General features: G+C 44.7%; 2 protein-coding genes across 2 annotated transcripts; one reads left to right on the top strand and one right to left on the bottom strand.

The window, feature by feature from the left end:
* Window positions 1-206: 206 nt before the first annotated feature.
* zgc:174917 (uncharacterized protein LOC565650 homolog) lies at window positions 207-7,022 on the top strand. The gene is made up of 6 exons (XM_063189478.1): window positions 207-704; window positions 1,878-2,172; window positions 3,562-3,653; window positions 4,611-4,750; window positions 5,481-5,585; window positions 6,640-7,022. Exons 1-6 carry the CDS (start codon window positions 572-574, stop codon window positions 6,733-6,735), a joined length of 861 nt encoding a protein of 286 aa, XP_063045548.1. The 5' UTR covers window positions 207-571; the 3' UTR covers window positions 6,736-7,022.
* Window positions 7,023-12,290: 5,268 nt separating this feature from the next.
* Window positions 12,291-18,298, bottom strand: si:ch211-153b23.5 (uncharacterized protein LOC321177 homolog). The gene is made up of 5 exons (XM_063190326.1): window positions 18,188-18,298; window positions 17,391-17,503; window positions 14,971-15,142; window positions 14,225-14,426; window positions 12,291-13,022 (listed from the first exon to the last, which is right to left on the bottom strand). The coding sequence occupies exons 2-5, from the start codon at window positions 17,496-17,498 to the stop codon at window positions 12,830-12,832; spliced, it is 675 nt and encodes a 224-aa protein (XP_063046396.1). The 5' UTR covers window positions 17,499-17,503; window positions 18,188-18,298; the 3' UTR covers window positions 12,291-12,829.
* Window positions 18,299-18,419: the final 121 nt, after the last annotated feature.

Raw genomic sequence — 18,419 nt, 5'->3', positions numbered from 1 at the left:
AGCAGTTTGCCAGAGAAGGAGACAAGTGCGTTTTTCGGTGAAGGAACGGAAATTCCTGTGTCAGGATAAGCTTATAATGGCCGCTGCACTTTTCTCTCTTCTCTCTCTCTCTCTCTCTCTCTCTCTCTCTCTCTCCCTCCTCACCACCCTCCCCTCCCTCCATCTCTCTCTTGCTCTCTCTCTCTCTCTTTCCCTCACATGCCCAGGCTGCGAGCAGGTTATAAAAACAGCTTTGGGCCGGACAAGCGGACACAGTGTGGCGAAGAGAGGCCCAGCTGGTTAATCTCAACACAGAGACGACTCCCGTCCCGACTGAGGAAGAGAGAGAGAGAGAGACAGAGAGAGACAGAGAAACAGAAAGAAAGACAACAAACAAAACAACACTCCAAACTAAGACAAGACAGAGAAGAAGACACATCCACCAACATCCTTGAGCATCCATCCATTGTCCAACATCCATCCATCCATTGTTCGTCATCCATCCATCCATCCATCCATCCATCCATCCATCCATCCATCCATCCATCCATCCATCCATCCATCCATCCATCCATCCATCCATCCATCCATCATGAGTGTGCTGTCAGCAGAGCAGATGTCCAGCCTGTATGAGGAGCAGGGCTACCTGAGCGGGGTGGCCGTCCTGGACAACGCGGAGCTGCGGCAGGCAAGAGAGGCCTTCGCACAGCTGGAGAGGAAGTTTGGTGAGTACGCTGTGCTGTGGGAGGGGGGCAGAGAGAGCCAGAGAAAGGAGGGGTTAGAGAGAGAGGAGGGATAGACAAAGAGAGAGAGAGAGAGAGAGAGAGAGAGAGAGAGAGAGAGAGAGATGGGTAGGGAGAGAGAATGTGAGTTTGATTGTGAGAGAAAGGGAGGGGGAGAGAAAGAAAGGGAGAGAGGAGGGAACAGGGCTGTATCAAGGTGTTTGGGGGCCCTAGGCAACAATGGACTTGAGGGCCCTTTTTTCTCTTCAAACTATTGGGAAGGGCCCCCCCTAAAGACAGATTTTGATAGCAGCATAGACTTTTGCACTTTTCAGCCATTGAATTTAGGCTGACGAAGTCATCATTGCTGTTATTTAGATACAAGTACATAACCAGTTGTTACCAGGAAGCCCCATTTCAGCGGAGGGCCCTAGGCAATTGCCTAGTTTGTTTGCCTGGTTGTTTCAAGCCTGGGGTGAATTTCTCAAAACCAAAGTTGCTTACTACATTAGCAACTTTGTTGTTTGCAATGCATTTTCCCCTTGGCAACTACCGAAGTTGCTAACAGGCTAACAACTTGTCTTTTGAGAAACTCACCCCTGAGTGGGAGCAAGAGGGGAACTGAGTATGAGAGACAAAGCTAGGGAGACAGGGAGAAAAGGAGACAGAGAAAGGAGGAAAAGGTGGAAGGAGAAACAAAGTAAGAGAAAGGAAAAAGAGAAAGGGAGAAAGGGAGAGACAAGAGGTGGACAGACAGATGAAGCCAAGCTACCAAATCATGATGTGGCACAGCAGGCATTTTAATGATGGACATCCTAATATATAGAGGTTTTATGATGCCGTCTAGGCTTTGATGATGGTAACACATTTAGACGCTTTACGATTTACACTAAATTGGTTTATGCCTTCCTTAATTTGCCATCACAATCACTTGTCATTTCAATCCTCACTGTCATAATATAAACACTTGTCATTTAAATCCTCACTGTCATAATATAAACATATTATGCAGCAAGTAGCACTAGAAATAGGACCACAGGGCGTCAGTAAAAAAACAAAACAAAAACATGCAGTTTCGTGGGCGGGCCAGAGGTGCCGACTGGGTCTATCCTAAAGTATTTCCTAGTTTTGTTCTGTGGCTAACCCCTCCTCCCTTTGTTATTATGGCCACTGCAGGTACTGACTATACTAAGTACAGCCTCCACAACACCCACCAGCAGTACGACTGGGTGCTGGGTCTGGTCAAACACCCCCGCGTCCTGGAGGTGGTACGAGCCGTCCTGGGCCAGGATGTTCTACTGCTGGACTCCCGGTTCATATGCAAATACCCGGTCGCCAGGGGCAACGGAGGGGCCGATGTCATCCCCTATGAAGAGGGGGTTCAGAAGGAGACGGCCGGAGAGGAGGAGGGGGGCAAGGGGAAAGAGAAGAAGGATGGACTGCCCTACGTGGCCTGGCACCAGGATATGAGGTATTGTAGCACCCAATAGCCCTATTACCTATTCATACCCTCAAAGGGGTATGCCACTATTTTGGGGCTTAATACAGTTAAAATCATTGGCTGGGGTTTATAAAGGTGGTATAGTGTCTTATTTTTCATGTTAAGCGTTGTCTTGCTTTAAGACAAGTTAAAAGAGGGAATATGTCGCTAAGCTAGTGAAAGTCGATGGATCCGTGTAGCATTGTAGCATGTTACACGGATCCATAGACTTTCACTAGCTTAGCGACATATTTCCTCTTTTAACTTGTCTTAAAGCAAGACAACGCTTAACATGAAAAATAAGACACTTTACCACCTTTATAAACCCTGGTCAACGATTTTAACTGTATTAAGCCCCAAAATAGTGGCATACCCCTTTAATACTATTGGGTAGTGCCCTCTGCCTGGTATGACCTGCCCATAATACTTCTCTTCACTCGGATTCATGGTCTGGAGGTTCTTTGACCTGACGCGATTAGAAGGCGGGAGGATTGCACTCAGTTCTGGTTTGAAACGATTGGACAGCTCTCACCCAATGGTTCACTTATTGGCCGGTCGCCAGGTAGCCGACTAAACCCTCCCCAGATAAGACCGTCCAGACCATGAATACGAATGAAGAGAAGTATTATGGGCGGGTCCAGTGCCGCTGACAGCTTTGGCTGGGCCCGGGACAAAGTCATCTGAAACGGCCCCCCCAATCAATACATTCAATGTAATGAAGGCTCAATTATGGGCCCCCCATCTCCCTGGGCCCGGGACAGCTCTCCTTTGTCCCCCCTTGTCTGCCTCCCTGGGCGGGTCACCAGGGTCACCATGAGGTACTGGGTAGTGATCTGGCATCACAACCATGAACGTCACTTAAGCATACTCACACATGTTGACAAATGCAGGCATACATACGTACAGTGGGGAAATACACACTCAGGGAAATACTAATACACACTCAGGGAAGAAATACTGCCACACACTCAAGGGGAGGAAATGATCGTGACTAAATATGAATAACTTCTTTCAGGGTAGCACCCACACACACACACAAACACACATACACACACTCACACAAACGCACACAGCCCAAAGCCAGCCTGACAAGGATGTACATGTACAGGTATATGTGAGAACACAGCTGACCAGACCAGATTAGGAAGGGAGGATGACAAAGTGAGATAGAGAGAGAGAGAGAGAGAGAGAGAGAGAGAGAGAGAGAGAGAGAGAGAGAGAGAGAGAGAGAGAGAGAGAGAGAGAGAGAGAGAGAGAGAGAGAGACAGACAGAGGGACAGACAGAGATGCACATTTGTATAATATGTAGATATGCATTTGTATTAATTGAATGGAATATGATTGATGATGTTTGTACATGTGTTCCTCTCTGACTGCCAGGTACTGGGGCCTTGACGGAGGACCAGTGTTATCTGTGTGGCTGGCGCTGGATGATTCCCTGGAGGACAACGGAGCCCTTCAGGTTATTCCAGGTACAGTAGACCTCCATTTCTAAGGTACGCTTACGGTTACACGTACAGTTACTGGATATTTTTAACCCGTTAAGACGCAGCGTTATAAATTTGCCACAATGGCATATGACCAAGTCATTACTAAGCATTACTAAAGGCCCTGTGTTATGTCGTAGTATTGTAGTAGGCCTACTATGGTAGTTAATTTTTCAATGACTATCACAGTGAGTCGCTGTAGGTACGGTGTGCATTTAAGGGCTACAAACAATGCGTTTTCAAAAATGTCTTTTCTTATGTTTTTATTCAGTTGACTTAAAGCAACCATCTGGTTTGAGAACGATCCCAAAAGCCCCCAAAAACGATAATTTTGAGGTTTCGGTACGATAGTTCAGATTTCAGATAGAATCAGATTTTCCATCTGGCAACACTGTGCTACACAGACCTCCATTCAAATGCTACATGCAACAGGGCACAGAGTAAGGTGGGGTGATGAGAGGCTACATTTGGAGACTTGGGAAACATTTTCTTTTAAAATCACAAATAATGACACAACTCAGAAGGCATGTTTTAGTTCTCCCAGCGAATGTTGAATGTTTGGCACACTAGATGTTTTACTTTGACGATCACATTTCTATTTACAAATAGAAAAAAAAAAATACCATATGTCGCCTCAAAAATATTTTCACAGCTTTCCCAAACCTGCTCCAGTCCGCTTAGCCGTTGGCAAACTGTGTGTCTGTTTGAGTTCTATTTTTAAAGAAGCCATCCATCTCTGACTACTAGGTTAAAATGTAGTGTTAATAATTACACACTTAGAGAGCACTCTGGGACCAAATACACACTAGAGAGGATGTTAAATCAACCCTCTAAGAGTAGAATTGACACTGCATTTTTTCACTGTGCAAATAGTGAAGAGGCCTGTGTGATTGGTTAATTAGTTAAACACAGAAGCCTTGTTCTATTTCCTGTCACCAACAGGAAGTCACTGCTCGGGGATGCTTCCACACCGGCAGTCTGAGCGCGTGGGAAACATGCTGACGGTCAACCAGGAGATCCCAGAGGAGCTGGTGGAGACAGACAAGGCTCTGCTGTGCCCCCTACTGGCCGGGCAGATGTCGGTGAGTCGTTGGGGGGGGATAAAGGGGTCGGTTGTCCTGGGCCCAAAGGAATGGGGTTCCCAGAATTGGGCCCTCATGACATTGAATATATTGGGTCCCGGGTCCTGCCAAAGCTTTGAGCCATTTGCAACACCCATAATAGCCAGTGAAATAAAACTCAGTCAAGTTCAATTAAAGTAACTCTGCCATGTCACATGATCAAAAGTATGAGAGGCATTTCTGAATTTGCTTTGCTGCCCTCTATGGGCTTTAATTGTAACTGCAAGTTTTAATGTAACTCTAATTTAGAGGCGATTCCAATGTCACCCTGTTGGGCAACTGAGGAGTAGAACTTTTGGCTAAAGAAGATAGCTCATTTTGTAAATCTGTGTTGTTGTTTTGTTTTCCCAATTTATCGCAATTTACTTGCAATAACTGGCAATTTAAAGAGTAGGCCTATTATGCCTCTTTTCCACTGCCGGTTTTCTGGTAGGCCTACAGGCTGAAAAAAGCACGACTCTGCCGCCATTTTTGCTTTTTGAATAGGCACAACACAGCTCATTCGTAAGGCAAAAAGTGGTGGCCGAGGCGCGCTGTGTCGAGCTGTAGGCCTACTAGAAAACTGGCAGTGGAAAATAGGCATTAGACCCATAACATCAGCATAACATTGATTTTGGCCCCAGTTAGTGGAGAGGTGGTCTCAGAGGTGTCTGAATATTATTGTTATTGTTTTTTTGTGTCCTACTCTCAGGTGCATGATGGGCTGCTTGTTCATGCCAGTGACCCCAACATGTCCGACCGCAGACGATGTGGCTTTGTTATCCGCTATGTACCAACCTGCGCTTATCCCATCCAGGTAACTAGCATTAAAATTAAAATTAATTTAACTAGCATTAAAATTAAAATTAATTTAACTAGCATTAAAATTGTGCCATGTGGCCGCATTTGTGAAAGCCCCAGACACATTTCTTTTGAGGCCAATAGACCAATCATGAGATCTTGAATCTTGAAATAATGTCATATACAATATCTTGAATCTTGAAATAGTGTCATATACAGTTACATATGAACAATATTCTACGGCTTGTAACCGTAGCATGTTTACTTGGTGGCGGACACTCAGTCACCTTTCCAGTGTGTGTGTGTGTGTGTGTGTGTGTGTGTGTGTGTGTGTGTGTGTGTGTGTGTGTGTGTGTGTGTGTGTGTGTGTGTGTGTGTGTGTGTGTGCATGTGTGTGCGTGTGTGTGCGCGCATGCGTGTGTGTGCATGTGTATATGCATGCATGAGTGTGTGCATGTGCATATGCATGCATGAATGTGTGCATGTGTATATGCATGCATGAGTGTGTGCATGCATGCATGTGTACAGGGCAATGTATGAGAACATTGCATGGGTTTCTTCAGTAAAACTCCTTAAAGAGCTGTTTTAGTTAGCAGTGGCCAGGATGGCCCTCTGCAAGCAGTGGGAAGTTTAAAGAATGTCAGTGGAATGTTTGTGTAAAGGGGGAAAGAAGTGAATGCTCAGCTCATTTGTCACTGTGCTTCTCACCCAGTGAAACAAAGTCTTTGTGTATTGATACAGTAAAACTAAGCTTTTTATTACTACGTCATGACTGACTTACAATTAAAACATGCTGTACATAGAACTTCCAAACTTCGTAAAAAGCTTTCAGAATAATACATTTATGACCTCATCACAAGCCTTCCAACATCCCCCTGACCTCATTATATGCCAATCCCCCCCCCCCTTTAGTATTACAAAATAAAATAGACTAATGTCCCCTAATGGCAACTAAACACCAGCCCCTCTCAGCTGTATCCTTCTCAAAACTCCCTTAGGCCTCCCCACTGCCCCCTGAGGGACTGTAGAGCCCCTGTTGAGAAACACTGATCTAATCTATGTATCTACAGGATCCAGACAGGCCTCGACGTTTCCCAGCGACTCTCCTGGTCAGCGGTGAAGACCAGTATGGCCACTTCTCCAGCAGCATGGAGCCACAGCTCTGAAGGACATCCGCCAACGAGACGCAGAGACAGAGACGGAGACGGAGACGGGAAGGCGGAACTCATTATTTATCTTTCTATTAAACACATTATTTACATGGCTTGGTTTAGTAACGTAACGTCTGCTGAACTCAACGTCTGTTATTACTGTGCGCCGTGTATTATGACTGACTGACTGTGTTGTGTATGACAAAGCTGTTTCATTTAATGATATATGTTTAGATTATTTAAAGGGGTATTTGTAAAGGACTTGAACGCTTTGCTCACTTTTAAACTAAATGTGACCTGCTTTTAATAAATTATTTAACCATTCGTTCTCTCTGGCTCTTGCGTTTGCATGTATTTGATTAATGGCTCTGTTGGATCATGGCTTTGTGTGCACAGTGCTCAGGTTCCGCAAAATGTGTCAATCCATCTCTCAGTCATTCCATTTGGCCATTTCCCAAAAGTAGCTAACACAAACCCTGGTACAAAGCCTTTTTATTTACACTAACACTCACACTCACACTATAACCTTAATTGTAATGATATAGACTAGTTAAAGGTACACTGTGTAAGATTAAGTTTATTTCCAGAATTCATGCTAGCCATTCACTAATGTTACCTTTTTCATCAACACTTACCAACATCATCAAATTCTAAGTATTCATTATGACTGGAAAAATTGCACTTTTCATACATGAAAAGGGGGATCTTCTCCATGGTCCGCCATTTTGAATTTCCAGAAATAGTCATTTGTAGCTGCAAAAATGACTGCACTTGGGTCATACTAGAAAATATTAGTTTATTACATAGTAAACTTTCATGAAAAGATCAAATTTGGCAATAGGCAACCCAGTTTCAATGAGTTGCATAGTTGCAATACCTTTTTTGACCATTTCCTGCACAGTGTACCTTTAAAGCTCTCAGAAATGTCATAGCCATGATGTTATGATGTAGTTGAGTCTTTTCAGCAATGGATGAACGAGTGAACAAATGCACAAAGAGGCAACTGTCTAGAGCACAGATTAGCTCTACTGTATATTCTTGCTTATTGTTGCCTTTGCTGCTGTTTTGACTCAAAACTAGTTTTTCAAAGACTGCAATCCAGAGGCGGAACAATTGCACACAGTACAGTGCGGCTTGCCAAGGTCCAAATAGGGCCCCCACCAGCCCACCACCAATATAGGGGTAAGAGTCAGACTTGTCTTTTTATAATTCCACCCCTGCTGTAATGCCAACTGTTCGCAAATTAATTAAACCGCTAAAGGGTTTTAGAAACCATAAACTAACTGCCTCAACTCAACTCCCCCATAATTATGTGTGACACTCAGCTGCTAAAAGTGTGTAAAATAATGTAATAATAGTACTGTGTCTGATGAGCAGAGACATTTTGCTCCTGTTGTTTTTCCCAGCAGGGTGTAGCTGCTAGGGATATAAAGAGAACAGTATGTGTGTTTACAGCCTCTTAACGTCCTGCAAATTTCATTTCTGGAAGGAAAATATTTTGGAGTGGAGTTTACATCTGGTCAGGCAAATGGGTCTTACAGTGGTGGTGCATTTTTTTTCTTCATTATTTATTTTTCTTAACTTAAATGTTACTGTGAATGCACTCCACTCATTTGTCTGCAGTAGAAGAGAAAGCTTAATTTAGGGAGCCCTAACGTGAGGATGCAGATGCACCACTGCATACCCCTTTCTGGCACCTATGGTGTGTATGCTTGCATGAACACACTGTTTTAACTAAAACTAGAAAACTAGAGTGTGCAGACCTCCGCCAAGGAAGTTCATTTTGTTTTGTAGCGAAGGGGGTGTAATGAATTTAACCAGCATTGTGAACTTAGTCACAAAATAGGCTATGCCTACACCGAATATTCACTGGTGCTCAGTGCTCACTGCCGGCCCCAGGCACGCCGGTGTGGAATATTCGCTGGTGCTCAGTGCTCACCGCGGGCCACCTTGTGGCAGGCTGTGAAATAGCATGCGAACACACAAGGTCCAGGCCGAACACACACAGCACACAAACCCTGGCGATCACATAACCTCCTTGGCAGAGATCATTAAAATAATACTGAGTCAGATATGCCACAGTGCTGCATTGTGATGTTGCAACCAAGGGTAAGATTTGGAGCATGCTAATGGAAAAAAAGTTTGAGTTCATCCATTCTGCAGGTGATGCTGCATTTCGTTTTGTAGTCAGCCAAGATGTAGGCCTGACTGGTAATCTGGCCTGTACTGGTAATCTGGCATCCTCAGGGGCCCATGCGTTTAGTTTAGTTTTTTGCCCCCCTGCAGTTTCTTAGAGACTTGAAAAACATTTACAGGGGGGCACTCAAAGATGCCTGAGCCACTTTTGTCCTAGGCCATGCCCAGCCCTTCCAACCTCTAAAACAAATCCTTCCAGGCCAGCCATCTGTAAAAATAGTCGTATACAGAGAGACAGTTGATGGATGCCTGTTGATCTTACTTCAACTTCCTGTCTTTGGGTGACTCTGGTACACAGCCAGGGACGGATTATTGCACGGGCCTACTGGGCCTAACGGGCCCAGGGCCAGGGACCCAACAGGACCCAAGAGTACCCTGAAGCCCCCAGTAGACCCACAGACTCCAAGTGCCTGCTGTGTGCCTGTAACTATGCATGCAACCACGTGCGACTGAGTGCGCAATGCACACACTTGCTTTAGGATGACTGAAGCACTTCGCACAATACTGGAGGTATCCTCTAGGGGGATATAGCCAATGGTGATAGCAGATAGCCAATGGTGCTCTCATTAGTGTTTTCCTCTATGATATGACTGTTTGACTCTACCACGAGCTCAACACTGGATGTTCGGAAGATGGCCCCTCAAGGTTTTGTCAATATTACACTGTACGCATGCGTCTGCATACATTGTGACTGGTGCTCTCAAAATTGACATGAAATTCACATGGGAAAGCGTTCATGCATGAAAAGTGCATGTGCACACGTATCCTGCAGCAAGCATGTTCCAGGGATGGCATCATCTATGATGGCTATGAAGGGGGTTAATTTCTTATTCCCTTAAGACACGGCTTTATACATGAGCTGCTGTTACCAGAATGGCAATGACAAAGTTGTAATGTATTACTAAAGGCCCTGTGCACTGTCACAGTAGTGTAGTACTATAGTAGTTAACTTTCAATGTCTATTACAGCGAGTCACAGGAGGTGCAGTGTGCATTAAGGGGCTACTCTCTGGCCCAGGGCCAAACAGAATCATAACCCATTCTTGGCTACAGCAAGGACCCAACAGCAAAGAGCTTTGACACTAAGACTGCATACTGGCTGCAAAATATAGTGCATTGACAATAAGAAGTACGGTGTGTTGAGGTATAGTAGGAGTAGAAAAGTCCACACTCACGAGCTTCATTATTTATCCATCAAATACCACCATTTCCACACGCAGATGCATTTCGGCCCTTAAGCCATGACTTCTTCTCTTTTTCTCCTTGTTAAGTTTAAAGGTGCACTTTGTAGGATGTGGCCAGACTAGGTATTGCAACTACCCTGGGCCTTGTTTCCGAAAGGGCCTTAAGTACTACTTAACGCTACGTACTACTTAAGTTCACACGTAACACCATCGTAGAGCTCACGGAGCGTTTCCCAAAGCCAACTTAGCAAAGAACCATCGCAGGTTGACACGTAACTCTAAGAGAAATCCACGAGTGATCTGGAGTAGTCTTAACGCGCTAAGATTGATCGTAACGGCATGGCACAGTGGAGACACCCACAGGATATGAAGGGAAAAGAAGAAACTTGCGCATAAGATTGCTGTTTTAAGACGCGAGTAGCATGGCACAGTGGAGACACCCACAGGAAAAGAGGAAACTTGCGCTTCAAGTTGATGTTTTAAGACGGGAGTGTAAATATCATGGCACCACAGTTGACACTGTAACGAAAATAAGAAGGTAACATTAATTGTGTACGTGTATAAAATAAAAGCAATATGTTTGGAAAATATTTTACAGGCAGTAAAATAGTTCAGCTGTGTTTAATAAATCAGGGCATTATTAAACTGTGATCAATCATAATTTGTGTGGGTGCTTCGTGAACAAGAACAAGGCATCCACACGCAAACTAAATAGGGGGCTTCGGAGACCAGAGACAAGAGTGGTGATGTCGGAAGGCCACCACCGAAACATAAAAAAAAAGAAAAACGGTCAGCGAGTCGTTGCGCCCTCTTTCATTTTCAAGTACCCTAAGAAAGGGAAGGCGACGCAGAAAAGACACGATAGTTGTAGGCTAAGGGTAAACTATGACATAAAAAGGCAGCGATGGGGATTCATGTAGATTTTTTTGTTTTAATAACAGCAGACTGCCGTGCAAAATGTCCCTCACAGCTGTTAAAGCCTTGAGTGCGCCGTACTTTGCGCGCCGCTCCCCAAATGCGCATCCCAATTTGGAACTCCTAGGCCTACTTGTCTTCTTAAATATTAAGCACGGTAGCCAACTGCACGCGCTTTGTCTGATTTAACGGCGTAGCTCATGGTTTTGCATGATTTCATTGTGTGTGTGCATTTTATTTCATTTACCAACAATAACTCCTGTCGATAGTTGCAAACTGCTACAAATGTAGTCCCACCCTTATAGAAAACTACTTTTGATGCTGACACACGCCTTACATTTTGTAAATGGTTTAGCAGCATGACGGCGCAGTTCACTCCGAGGACACTTCAGCACCACATATGTGGACAGCGATCCTTAAGAGCGACGCTACGAATGATCTTAGAGGCTGTGCACGCGCGTTCATGTACGAGTGTCTTTGGGAAACAGTCGTAGGAAATCTAAGAACATTCGTAGGATCACTGTTTAACGACACACGTAAGGCTAAGAACCATCGTTATCGGGAAACGAGGCCCTGCTCATCGAAACTGTGCTGCTTACAGCCAAATATTATCTTCTCATGAACATTTACTAAAGTAATAAAGAAATATTTACTAGCATGACCAAAGTACAGCCATTTCTGAAGCTAACAAGGGATATTTCTTGAAATTGAAAATGACGGACCATGGAGAAGATCCCCCTTTTCATCTATGAAAAGTGCAATTTTCCCAGTCATAATGAATATTTAGAATTTGATGGTGGTGGTAAGTATTTGTTTTAAAAAGGAACACTTGTGAATGGGCTGCATGAATTGTGGAAATGAAACTACTAAAATTATTACACAGTGCACCTTAAAAAAACAAAAAAAATTCTGCAGACCCAAAGTAATTTATATTACTCTAAAAGTTGTGTGTGCCCACTGCTGCACTTGTGGTGGTACTGTAAGTGGAAAGTTTAGGTGGTTAACATCAGCTGGAAGTCTTTGGATTAGCCCTCCTAGGTAACATAATACAGTATAATCACAACTGCTATTGTGTAACTCTTTCATACTGGTTTCTCTTTCACTGAGATTAATTACACAATCGCGGGGAAAACTGATTTTCCTGATTCACTTACAGCAATACTTAAACAGAAAAAAACTTTACTTCAACACATCGACAGATTTGGTCCAAAATCCACTGTCCATGCTGAAACAATTTTTTTATCAAATAGAAAGAACTTCATGAAATACATTTAACAAATCAAAATCGTTTTTATTGATAATCAGTATTTTACACCAACAGAAGCAAAACACATATTTAAGGCAATAAACACCCTTCCATACATGACTGGACCTCTGCATTTAAAAAAGACAACCATAGGTTGAAACAATATGAGCAACAAACACACACATAATGCCCTGATGTGCCACCTTCAAACTCTCTTTGGTTACACTTTCCTTGGCGCTGGCATCATACATATGGCATAACACTGTCATAATATTGTCAAAACAGTCCCATGACACAGCCATGAAGAGGTCATAAAATAATAAACATAACGTTAATGCCATAAACGTTCTATGGTCATTAAAAGTTGACATTGTTAGGGCTGTCTTTGCCATAAACAAATGTCACTTAATGACATAATCATAAGTTTAAGACATTGACATAATGTTTATGACACATGCATGACGACGTGCACATGTGGCGTCCACATGCGTTACAATACTGTTATGACACTGTTTTGACACACAAATGACGCCAACGTCAAGTTAAGTGTTACTCTTGTCTCTTATAGATTATGCCAGTTTCAGAACCTCAGTAACCATGACGCCAACCCCATCAAACACTTCGTGGACGGGAGCGTTGCACATGAAAGCGCTGGTGGTCACCAGTTTGTTTTTCCGGTCCACATGGGCTTCCTTCACATTCTTGTTCACGTGTTTGCAGCCCAGCTCACCCAGGGCTTTGGCTGTTCCTGCGTAGGGCCACCTAGAGGTAGAGAGGGCAAACATCAACCAGTTAGTCGTGAAAATGGAAATTGCATTAGCTAGTGCTGTGCATGGTGGAAAATGTTTTAACATTACATTACATTACACTTAGCTGACACTTTTACCCAAAGCGACTTACAACTTACAGGTGTTGCTATTCAGGGTATTGGTTACAGTCCCTGGAGCAGTGTGGGGTTAGGTGTCTTGCTCAAGGGCACTTCAACTATGGATGGAGATTTTAGGAAGAGGTCAGGTTAGCCCGATAATCTGTGTCTTTCAAATCTCTTCGGGACTTGGTCTGACCAAAAGCTTCCCAAACGGCATGGTTGACCCGTCTCCCTAGGTTTGCTACTGGTTGACTGGTTTCAAAGTGGGTGAAGTTCCCTTTTTGTCAGGAGATCAGAAATGATATTAACATTGCTCTTGGCCTGACTAGTAGCAACGTCAAAGGTGTTGCGTCACTAGGAGGGCATGTCCTGGCTAAGGTCAGGTGAGAATTGAACCTACAACCCCATCATGGGCTGTGGTGACCAATGATTTTACAAATAAGTTTCTATTCTATTCTACTTTCTATTCTATTCTACTCCATTCTATTCTATATATCTAACACTGTGCGGTCCGGTTCTCGATTCTGATTGGCAGATAGGTGTGTTCAATCGAGCGTAAACCTACACCTTTCACATGAAGATTCTATGCGCGTCCAAGTTAGACCCAGCGCATCTACGTCGGTAATGAGAATATGTTGCAGTTGGGGTAGGGAGTCTGCAAGAAGAGCACATCTTTGCACCATCTATGGTTGGGGTATCAGTGTGATTGCAAAGACATTTAATTCCTGCGGTGTTTATCACCCCTTGCTGAGTTTTTGTAGCGAAGTGTGTTTTCTGGCAGCACGACGCAAACACGCACGGCGAGTAACGTTGCCGGGGTAACCACAATCACTTCCTCAACTTGTCAACTCGTCGCGGATGAAATTAATTGTCATTAAAGCGTTTTTAAAGAAATTTGGTCAGTGATTAAGTGTAACAGTGTTAGATAAGCAATAAGCCACTTGAGTCCGTGGGTTGCGCTCTATTGATAACGGGCAAGTGGGCGTTTACGGCACTCCGCTTCACGTCGTGCCCCACTCCCCTTGGCCGTTATCAATCGAGCGTAACCCACGGCCTCTCGTGGCTTATTGCTTAAGTATTCCCTCGCCACACTCACTTGTCGCTCTCGCAGTCTTGGCCCACGGTGACCTCGCATCCCGGCAATACCTTGGCGGCCAGTACGGGGGCGATGCAGCACATGGCGATGGGCTTGCCGGCGGCGTGGAAGCCCTTGATCACCTTCTCCACCTGGGGCTTTACGCAGCACTCTTTCCCTTTGGTGGCCCAGTCGCTGAGGTTCTTGGCCACGCCGAAACCACCTGGAGCAAGGAGAAGGCATTGGAAAGTGTGTTTAATGTATGAATTCATACTCTACACACACACGTTATGGTGCACTTTGGTGGCCCAGTCACTGAGCTTCTTGGCAACGCTGAAACCACCTGCGCAGGGAGATGGCATGGCCAAAATTGAGTCATTGGTTACAATCCAGTGCCACATATTCCAAACAACCAGGTTTTACCTGTCCAATTTAACCAGGTTATTTTCCAGCCTGAATGATCACCTGGTTGCATTGGACAGGCCAAAAAAACAGGTCATATGAAATACAGTATGCGGCACTGGGGTGCATTTCTCCATAGTAGTTAACTATGTTAGCTACTTTGATGCAATTTCCCACTGACAACTACCCAAGTTGCTAACTGGCAAAACAACTACACTTTTGAGAAACACACCCCTGGATTGAAACTATTGAGTCCAGGTTGCCCATCACTGGCATGCCATGCAGGTATAGTATGTCCGTCTCACCTGTCCAGGCTGCCCATCACTGGCATGCCATGCAGGTACAGTAGGCTATGTCTGTCTCACCTGGGATGACCAGAGCGTCGAAGGAAGCCACGTCCAGCTTGACCAGGTCCGTGACGTCCCCTCGGGCGATGCGCGCGCTCTCCTGCAGCACGTTACGCTTCTCCGTCTGGGGCTTCCCCTCGCAGTGGTTCACCACGTGCATCTGGTCCTCGTTTGGAGCAAACACTTTAACCTGAGTAGAGTAGAGTAGAGGAGTCTATTAGTCACATACTAACAGTGCTATAACCTAGATTATAGTAGTTTGTGGTGAAATGACTGCTAAAGTTTTAAAGGTTTAAAATGTTAACATAAAGATACACACATTAGCCTAAGCAAATAAACTGTATACGTAGAAAATGTCCATGAATGTTAACTGTCCATAGATGTGATTATAGAGGTGAGAGTTGGAGGAAGGGCTTCACATTGACCTGCCAACTGGCCAAAATTGGCTGTGGCTAGTGACATTTTTTGTTTCACCAGCCACTTTGGGTATAGCATATCTCAGTTAGCCTGGGAACTCCCATACTGCCTTTAGTTCTACACAATCGTTTCGATCTGTGTTAACCAGGCAATATCTCAGTATCATATCTTTCTTTTGCACCTTGTGTTACATTTAGGTTCAAGAAAGACCATTCAGATTCTATTTGTCTGATATCCTCCTCCATGACTGAGGTACCCTGAGCATGGTACCGTCCCACCGCACTGCTCCCCATGGGGCGCCACTGAGGGCTGCCCCCTTGCACGGGTGAGGCATAAATGCAATTTCGTTGTGTGCAGTGTGCAGTGTTCACTTGTGTGCTGTGGAGTGCTGTGTCACAATGACAATGGGAGTTGGAGTTTCCCAATGGGCTTTAAACTGTACCTGTAGGCATACATAGTTTCATTTAACACACTATGTTCATAGCATCTTGTTTTATCACAACATTTCCTGAGCTTAAAGAAAATATGTCTAAAAATACTGACAACAAAACTGTGGCTAGTAGAAAGGCTGAATGGCTAGTGACTCTGGAAAACCACTAGCCACTGTGGCCGGTGAGCAAGAAGTGAGCAAAAAGTTAATGTCAAGCCTTGGTTGGAGGCATTGCAGTAGCCTCTTACCGCAGATGGGGTCGCCGGTGGGCCTATTCACTATTTGCAGGAAATACTCAACCACATCATTGCTATGACATTACTGAGAGTAAGACATAGCCAATTTTGGTGACAGGTAAGTTATAACATAGGCTCTACGCACAGGTATGGGGTTAAACAGGAAGCAGTATAGGAAGCAGGGGGCTTCTGCATACAGTATGTGGGGGGAGAATTCCAAGAACATAAGTAATAAAACCTGGCTAATTTAACGCTTTTTTGCACAGAGCCTCTGTTTTAACCCAATCGTCACCAAAATGACAATGATTAAGTGATTAAGACAATGGTTCATGAAAAGATCAAGTTTGGCAAAAGGCAGCATTTTTTCAATGAGCAGCATAGTTGCAATACCTACTCAGGCCACCATCCTACACGGTGCACCTTTAAGTAAGAAAATGAGGACTCCAGGCTCCTATATTAGATGATTTACAACTACCTAAGGCTAATTTAACCCAGTTTACTACTGAGTTAAGTTCTTGCAATACTCCACTGCATCATGCAGGAAGTAAATGTAATTACCACAGCATTATCACTCACAAAGGAGAGAGTGCACACTGTCATTTCCCAGCAGTGCACATTCACACAAAGACTCATGTCTTTTTATGTAAGTCATTGCAATGGGCTGGACCAGTGGCTTGTTTTCCCCCGCCTTATCTTATCTTCTTCAAGTACCATTTAAATGAAAATTGACTTCCATTTAATGTGGTCTTTCCAATAAATGCAGCCTGTCTGATGGCAAACAGCCAAGCAGAACATGAGAAGAAAAACTTTCTGTAGCATAGTGTAACATTACACAAAGCACGTGTGTGTGTGTGTGTGTGCGCCCGTGTGTATGTGTATGTGTGTGTGCGTGCGTGCGTCCGTGTGTGTCTGAACTCTCCTGAACCTGACACTTTGAAACCTGAGAGTAGGTCGTATAGGCCCAACATAAGTTGTGGTTTTGGTTTCAGGTATAGCTGCAACTGTTCACGTGCCATTGTGGCAACATACAACAGTAGGCCATAGTATGCAGAGAGCTGGACTGGTTACCTGGCAATCAGGGTATTTTCAACAGTCCTCAGGGACTTTGTTTAAGAGACCGAGCCAAAAGATGGATGGGACGGCCCATTTGGTCCATAATTTAGGCCATTTGTCGTCCCAGTCCAGCCCTGTAGGTGTGCATGAGACCAAGTGTGTGTGTGTGTGTGTGTGTGTGTGTGTGTGTGTGTGTGTGTGTGTGTGTGTGTGTGTGTGTGTGTGTGTGTGTGTGTGTGTGCGTGCGTGCGTGCGTGCGTGTGCGCGTGCGTATGTGTGTGTTGTCCATCGTCCATCCTCACCTCAGCTCCTGCGCGACTCAGGTGCACCAGCACTGCACAGGCCTCGTTAATCTCCGAGCCGTCATACACGCCACAGCCGGCCAGGATCACTGCCACACGTTTCACCATTTTGCCTGCAGAAACGCCCAAACAAACACACCATGAGTTACTGTTTGAACAGCTATCTCAATTCCCCACTTCCTCCTTACTGTAGCCTATTCGTAGAGAAGTGAAAGAGGTCTACTTTGCAATACACCTCTCCCCGCCCCCCTCTCTCTCTCGCTGAATGACTTATATGTGCCAGAGCGATTCCCAAAGGACTTCTGATCGCTTGGTAACGCGCACCTGCGTCTCTGAGCACCGCCGGGTAAAGGTGCAGCGTTTCCTTTGATATGAACAGAGAAAAAAAATGTGGAGACTCCCCGTACGTCCTTGTTCTACGAACGGAATGGATGTTCAGAAGCAGTAGCCTAATATTAGCCTAAATAACGAATCATTGTCGGCGAGATATTTGACAATGATTGCACCCACTTCAAACTTCAACGAGATGAACAATAAGCCTACGCACGCTCATTTCCTTTCACTTTTGAAACAGTACGCTTCAAACGGATGTGGCCACAGAAACCAGTGCACAATGTCAACGTCAGTGAACTGGACAGTACATTGTGGATCTGCGTTTTACACGGTAACTATCCACAGTGAGTTTGGGCATCCTCAAAAGTTTGAGATCATTTTACATCTTCAACAGTGCACCTCGGCCTCAACTACTGTAAAAACGAAAATCGTATGGTAATAAATTACAAGGGAAAAAATCTCACCTTGGAGTTGTATTCGGAGAAGTTCAGGATGCGTGGGGTGCCTGTTGCGCTGAGACGATAGCTTTCAATGATCGCTGCATCGCTGTTTATACTCTCTCAGGAGCAAGTTTGACACCTCCTACTTCCATTCAGGTGGTGATGTCATTGTTTGAAGACGAGCCGGAGGCGAGAAGGGACCACGGCGACCGAAATGAAATAGCTGAGTCACGGTGGCTGAGCAGTAGGCTAATGC

This window comes from Engraulis encrasicolus, chromosome 23 (genome assembly GCF_034702125.1).
Source record: "Engraulis encrasicolus isolate BLACKSEA-1 chromosome 23, IST_EnEncr_1.0, whole genome shotgun sequence".
NCBI classification, from domain to species: Eukaryota; Metazoa; Chordata; class Actinopteri; order Clupeiformes; family Engraulidae; genus Engraulis; species Engraulis encrasicolus.
The sequence above is the reverse complement of the archived record's forward strand: the minus strand, read 5'-3'. Positions and strand labels throughout refer to the sequence as shown.